Raw genomic sequence first — 7,492 nt, forward strand, 5'->3', positions numbered from 1 at the left:
ATAGGAAACTTTCGGGATAGCATTTGAAATGTAAATAAAGAAAATAACAATAAATAAATTTTTAAAAAAGAGAAAAAAAGGGCAGGGAAACCAGTTAATTAGAATGGATATTTGGGGAAATGGAAATTACTCATTAAAAATTTCAGATGTTCTTTGGGATGATGATATGAATTTTAGGTTTAACTAGAGGAAGATATGTTTCAAAAGTTAATTTGAATAATTAAGCAATTACAATTGATGAGAGAATATGAGTGAGAGATATGTCAACTAAGTCAGGAACACAAGATAGTTGGTTTTTTGTTTGGTTTGGATTGGTTTGGGGTTTTTTTGTTTGTTTTTGTTTGTTTTACTTTCTTAGTACACTTGGAGAGACCTCCAGATTTGGACCCATACAGTCTAATTTTGAGTCAAGGTCCTATGAGCTTTGTTATTGGTGTTATCTTATGCTGATAAACATAGTAAAGCCTCATGGCTTTAACGGCAAAATGATCCTGAAATATCCATGACTGACTATAAATAAACATAGACAAGATTTTGACACTGGAGAGGGAGGTATACCTCTGACTATTTAGAAAGTTCACATACCAGGACTGCTTAAGTGTAGTAGTTCAAGGACAACATGAGGAATAGATGATCCTGAACCAAAAAAATAAAGCAAAGAAGAACTAAGCCCTTTGAGTAACTAGTAGTACCTGGACTTTTACTATTTTTATCAGTGTCTTGACATTGTCTAGTACTTGAAAACCTTTCAGTTCAATCTTTAGCAATACCATAAATAAATGAAAATAAGCAAACTATTGTTTTCCCCTTCAATGCCCAAATGTGTGAACTGTGTCCCCTGATTTTTTTCCTCCACATTATATACTTCTTCAGTGCTTACCTCTCATCTACCCCACCAGGGTCACAATCACCTATTTCTCATGACTCGTAAGCATCAAAATTGTTCCTGCATCTAATGGTATGTCCAATTCTTCAGTCTTCTTGGAAAGCTCTCCTGACTGGCCTGTCAGCAAACTCAGACTGCGCTTCCCAACCTCAGCACAGCCTGAACTGACCAGGCAACAGAAAGTGAACACATAGTAAGTTTCTGTACCAGCTCTATTACAGAAGGATCGCCACAGCAGTCCTCCTGTATATTCAGATATATCTTTGTCTAATTGTTCTTCATCTGCTGAATTTTCTTGCTCACCTTACCTGGTGTCTACTTTACTGTAACCAATTAGATTTTGGAGACCACGGGTAATTAGTACCTTCTTCACCATATTGCTTTTATTTTTAAAACAGGATAAATGTTCAACTTATATTTCTTAATTAATAAATACATCATTTGCACCTTTTAAATTTCTGAAACAAAGAGAGAATAAAACTTAATGAAGAGGAAATGCAAGTATGAATGAGTTAGAGGGAACCACAATTCCTCTACAAATAACTGATAAACAGTTGTAGTTCAACTTCTTCCCAATGAAGACCTAATTTGTCCTCAGCACTCATGTTTGTGTCCTCATTTCCAAGATATAAAAACCCAAGTAGCTTTAGCCTGACTGCTCCAGTTGTTATCCGGATACCTGCTCCTCGTAACTAGAATCAAAGGAAAATCTTTGGCCTCCCTTAAGAATAAAGAAAGAAGAGACCAGAAACCAAAATGACAAGATCAGGCCACATGCTTCTGCCCTTTTCAAACCCAGAAAATCACCCCAAACAAAATCTCCAGTGCCTAATTGAAATTTATTTAATAAATAAGTAAATGGTTGGTTGACAGTCGGTTATCCCATGACAACTACACAGGAACTCTAGAAAAGTTCAACTTCAAAATTAGACCATGTTGCCTTTTCTGGAATTATCACCATTTTTTTTCTCTTTAAAATCACATAATTTCTGCAAATAACCTAGAAAATAACCTCTCTTTTACATGCCTTATGTGTACTTAAGAAATCATTTCTGTAATTAATTTAATTGTGTCATTTAATCATTTGCATTTTATGGCAATGATGGATTCTTCTTTTCATCCTTTATGTATCATGTATGTGCCCATACAAGGATTCATGATGCAGATCAATATATCTTCTACTTAAGTGAACAGTTTTTCTTCAAAGTCTTCCTCAGTGCAATTTGAACATCTTTGTTCCTCAAACTGTAGATGAAGGGATTCATCATGGGAACCACCACAGTGTAAAACACTGTGGATATCTTATCTTGATCCACGGACCCAACAGGAGAAGACTTAAAGTATATGAATGATGATGATCCAAAAAACAGAGAAACAGCAATCATGTGGGAGCTGCAGGTGCTGAGGGCCTTGGACCTACCCTTTGTAGAACGGATGCGGAGGATATTGGAGAGGATCAAGGTATAAGAAATAAAGACGGTGAGACTGGGAACTATTATACTGACACCCACCACAATGAAAACAACCAGTTCATTGATGTAGGTGCTTGTACAAGAGAGCTTCAGGAGAGGGGGTATATCACACATGTAGTGATTGATGATGTTGCCTTCACAGAAGGTGAGTCTCAGCATACACACTGTGTGGGCTATGGCACCCACAAACCCCACTGTGTACCCACCCACCATCAGCACAAAGCAGACCTGATGGGACATGATGACCTTATAAAGCAGGGGCTTACAGATGGCAGCATATCTGTCATAGGCCATTGCTGTCAAAATACAGCATTCATCAATAACAAAGAAAGCAAAGAAAAAGAGCTGAGTCATGCATTCTGCATGAGAGATGGTGTTCTGCTTCACAAAACTCACCAGCATTTTGGGGGTTATGACAGAGGAGTAGCAGAGATCTGTGAAGGAAAGGTTGAAAAGGAAATAGTACATGGGGGTGTGCAGGTGAGGATTCAAAACAATCAGAACAGTCAAGCCCAGGTTCCCCACCATGGAGACCACATAGATTCCCAGGAAGAGGAAGAAGAGAGGCAGCTGGAGTTCTGGCTGCTGTGTCAAGCCCAGCAGGATGAACTCCTTCACAGAAGAATTGTTTTCTGAGACGATTCCTGGGGTCATGGCTGTGAGAATGGGGAAAATGGGAGCATTGAGATAATATCCCAGATTTCACAAGCAAACCCATGTGGTGGGACTGAGAGCCAGAATGGGGAGATGAATGCTAGTCCTATATTTCTGGCCCTTGTGTTTGTCTAAATTTTTTATCATTGAGAGGATGTATAAGTGTGAGTATGAAAACACAGAAGACATTTTACTCAGCGTGCTAATGCCCACTCTCTTGCTCTGCAGAACCTCTATGCTCCACTTTCTCTGCTCCATTTCTGCCTTGACAGACCATCTCCCTCCACAGCTCAGTGAAGGACAGGAGATGAAGCCCGTGAAAGGCCCCCTGGCTCCTCTAGCTGAGGTTTCTTTTTTATAATTAGATATTTTCTTTATTTACATTTCAAATGCTATCCTGAAAGTTTCCTATACCCTCCCCCCACCCTGCTCCCCTACCCATCCACTCCCACTTCTTGGCCCTGGCCTTCCCCTGTACTGGGGCATATAAAGTTTGCAAGACCTAGGGGTCTCTCTTCCCGATGATGGCCAAATAGGCCATCCTCTGCTACATATGCAGCTAGAGACACGAACTCTGGGGGTACTGGTTAGTTCATAATGTTGTTCTACCTATAGGGTTGTCTCGTATGAGGCTATGCCAGTGCCTGGCAAATACAGAAGTGGATGCTCTCAGTCATCTATAGGATGGAACACAGGGCCCCCAATGGAGGAGCTAGAGAAAGTACCCAAGGAGCTGAAGGGGTCTGCAACCCTATAGATATCTGAGGTTTCTAATCACAGAGTATCTTACATACAGTTGAACACTCACCTTTTTAGATCCCCACCAAGAAAGAAAAAGTTAACTCTTCTGCCCTATTTTCATGCAAGGCAAATCGCTTTGACTACTTTTAGGGAACAGCCATGCAGGGGGATGAACACACCTGTTCGATGAGTCTCTTTCCTCTTCAGCCTTCACTCCTCTAAGCGCTAAGGAACTGAGCTGTAGATAGTGATTTCTAGGGTGGCTTTGCCCAGAATGTCTTCTCCAACCCTAAATTAGTTAGTAGCATCTACTAACATCAAAAGAGCCACTTGATAATATGACCCAAGGGCCTCAATGAGTTGGATAATCCTTGGGACCTGATTAAAACTTGGAAGGCCTATGCTTCCCCAGGGTTTTCTCTAAACATTAGGCTTTGAAGTAAGCAAAATTCAGTACCCTGCATGTACAGCCTAGTTAGTAATGGCAATGGCTTACTAGAATGGCACAATGTTATGTGTATTTGGGTACAAGTCATAAAAATCAAGATGACTTTATCTTCAGTATCTTCTTCTATAAAAATCTTTGCAGTAATATAAATGTTTCAAGTTTATTGACATTGTATTTGTTCATTCCTGACTCCTTTTTTTCATTTACCAAAGCCCAATATGTTCTAATGTAGGGGAATTAATGGAAATTTAAGATTTATAGTATTATATATTATCATAAAATAAAGAAAAAAGAAAAAGGTGTTTAACAGGGTGAATTTTCTGTTTTCAAAAAAAAATTCTAGCTTTTTTTCAGATGCTAATATAATTACACTTATTCTTTCCCTTTCTTCCCTCCCAATGCTCCCGTACATACTTCCTCACTCTCCTTCAAATGCATGCACCTTTTTTGCATTAATTTTATTGCATGAATAAAATATATATACACATGAACTGCTCTATCTGTATAATGTTATTTATATCTGTGTTGTCAGTGCTGACTAATCTGCAATAAATGCCCTGAAAATTTGGCAAGTATATTTCAAGTAAACTACACATCACCGTATATAGACTATATATAAACAAATAAACTATGTAAATAAATAAATCATTTAGCTATGATTATTAACAATTATTGTGGTTTTAAAACTAAGTTAAAACATTAATTTTATGAAAGTGACTACTCCTAGATATTTATTTTTTAAAAAAAATCTGTTTTAAATGTTTATTCAAGTCACTGAACATTTCCATAACCACAACAGTACCTGATGTTTCATGTATGTGCAGGATTTGCACAACCAAACATGTGACTATAAAAGGGCATGGAGATAGAATATAAATCACAAGGATGCTCATTTGGTCGTTTGAAGGAAGCATGGGCAAAGTTCATAGGTGAAGCCTTTATGGTATCCATGAACCAGTTAGGCAAATTGTGTCATCCTGCTGAGTTTCACTCTCTGGTTTCTGTGAGTTTCAGCTCTCTCTCCTTCTTCTTAGCTGCTACAGGACAATGGCTCTGTTGATCTCCTCGGTGTTCTGGTTGGAAAGAGACCAAAGAGGTCCTCCTGGGAATCATGTGAGCAAGAAGCTCAGCTTGTTGTGACTTACTCACATGGGGAGCGCAGAAACCAGGCATTGTAGAAGGTGTGATACTGATGAAGTGAACCTCTCTCTTCCATGTATTCACTCTCGTATGTTTTATTCCAAAATTCCCATGAAATGATTCATGTCTACACACTCCATAGAATCAGTCATTCTAAGAGGGATGGGGATTTTCTCTCTGGTATCATCGTCCCTTTTTTTCAAATTTACAGCTGCCTAAACTATCAGCATGCTCATGCTAGTATTTGGCATAATCTCTGATTTGTGTTTTAGATGTTAATGTTTGCGGTATTGGTGTGACACACAGTATCTATGCATGTGTCTTACTGAAATAAAGAACAAAGATACATTTGGGTACCAAAGGGGCAAAGATAAGGAGACACTCCATAACACCAGTGAGCAGCCAGTAAGTTATCTTGATTAATAAAATATTCAAATTCCAGAAAAGAATTGGGATGAGTGTATGATTTACAGACTTCCAAGCATTCTTTCGATTTGGGCAAAAATTGTGGAATACCTCATCTCTATAGAGTAACAACTCAGGTAACCAGGAGACATTACAATTTTCCTTAACACTTCTAACACATTCAGGTGGATTGAAGTAGGAATAAAAAGATAAAACAGAAAGAAATAATTCAATTTATAATATTCATATTGCATTTATATATGGTGAGGGATATGTGTGTGCTGCACTTCATACTTGAAGTTCAAAGGATAACTGTTAGGTGTAGTTTCTCTCATTTCCCCATGGGAGATTGAACTAAAGTCATCAGGCCTAGTAACAAGCACCTTTATCTGATGAATCATTTTCTCAACACAGAAGCCCTTTTTAAACAGATAGTAATAACATTAATCCCTTGTCACATTCATACTCCATTTTTAGCCTGAGATAAAATCCTGTCTCATAAAGATATTCTGTCTCAGTTTGAATGTAGACATGATCAAATATCATATTGATCAATCTTTTTGAGCCATCTATTTTGTGTTGTTTACTAGTTTGTTGTTTTGTTTTGTTTTGTTTTTTGATTATGTGCACAAATCCCAGAAAAGAAGCAACTTAGCAGAGAATGGTTTATTTAAGTTTACAATTTTAGGGAATATAGTTAATCATGGTTGATAAGTCATGGCAGTAGGAAGCAGAGAGAGATGAAGGCTTATATTCAGTTTACTTTGTCCTTTCAATGTAGTCTAAACCTATAACCCATGGAATAGTGATGTTCTCATGTATGGTGGGATTACTAGCCTCAGTTAACCTAATCTATCACATTCTTCATAGACATGTTCACTTGTTTGCCTCTTTGGCGATTCTAGATTCTCTCAATCTGACAATTAGTATTAGTCATCAGTCTGCATCTATGAGAGAAGTAGTGTGAACACCAAATTCACAGTCTGGCTAATGTATTTATTTAGTAGAATTCACAGAAGTCCATGCTAGTTGAGAATCTTAACATTTGGGGTTTGGTAAGGTAAATAATGATTTCAAGAGGAAAATCAATACAAGATGTCCTCTTGAAGAGAAGCTTGGAACCTCTGAAGGTAAATCAAGATTAAAGTGAACAACTCACAAGTCTCAGGAAGTTCATGAAACTTAAAAGATTCACAAGACCCATCTCTCCAAAAGGTTAGATAGCAGTGCAAACTGTTGAATAAGGAAACACTTCAACCTGTCAAGCTCCATGCAAGTAATGCTGAAAATCCAGCTTTCATCAGTAACCACTCATGTTTGAAGAGGTTTTTGTGATGCATAAGCCTTTGAAGTGTCCATATTTCTATAAGTAATTCACTAAGTGCAACTTAAGTTACATGTTAATGGTATCATTATTTTGGTCTGTCATTAGTTCCCTCTTTGAGGAAAGTAGGTATTTATTTGTGTCTCCCCAGGAAAACTGTCACACATTATATATCATTCTGCCAAGCAATTGTAAAACCTTATAATTTCTAATGTTATAAATCTATTTATTCTTGGCCTCATAAATTATGTCAAGTTGAGAGCTGAATTAGGTAAAATACATTCTTGGTCTACTCAAATACATTTATTTTAGTCTACAGGAATTATTTTGTAGTTCACAGGATAAATGAATACACAAAGAAAGAAAGAAAGAAAGAAAGAAAGAGAAAGAAAGAAAGAAAGAAAGAAAGAAAGAAAGAAAGA

At 37.4% G+C, this 7,492-nt stretch overlaps 1 protein-coding gene across 1 annotated transcript; it reads right to left on the minus strand.

The window, feature by feature from the left end:
• Positions 1-2,064: 2,064 nt before the first annotated feature.
• LOC110328079 (olfactory receptor 145-like) lies at positions 2,065-4,032 on the minus strand. Its single transcript, XM_021207440.1, has 2 exons — positions 3,933-4,032; positions 2,065-3,014 (listed from the first exon to the last, which is right to left on the minus strand). Exon 2 carries the CDS (start codon positions 3,010-3,012, stop codon positions 2,065-2,067), a length of 948 nt encoding a protein of 315 aa, XP_021063099.1. The 5' UTR covers positions 3,013-3,014; positions 3,933-4,032.
• Between the last annotated feature and the right edge of the window lie 3,460 nt (positions 4,033-7,492).

This window comes from Mus pahari, chromosome 10 (genome assembly GCF_900095145.1).
Source record: "Mus pahari chromosome 10, PAHARI_EIJ_v1.1, whole genome shotgun sequence".
Taxonomy (NCBI): Eukaryota; Metazoa; Chordata; class Mammalia; order Rodentia; family Muridae; genus Mus; species Mus pahari.

Bases quoted from the DNA above. Each gene is read 5' to 3' on its own strand.
- LOC110328079 (XM_021207440.1), bottom strand. From the start codon at position 3,012: ATGACCCCAGGAATCGTCTCAGAAAACAATTCTTCTGTGAAGGAGTTC.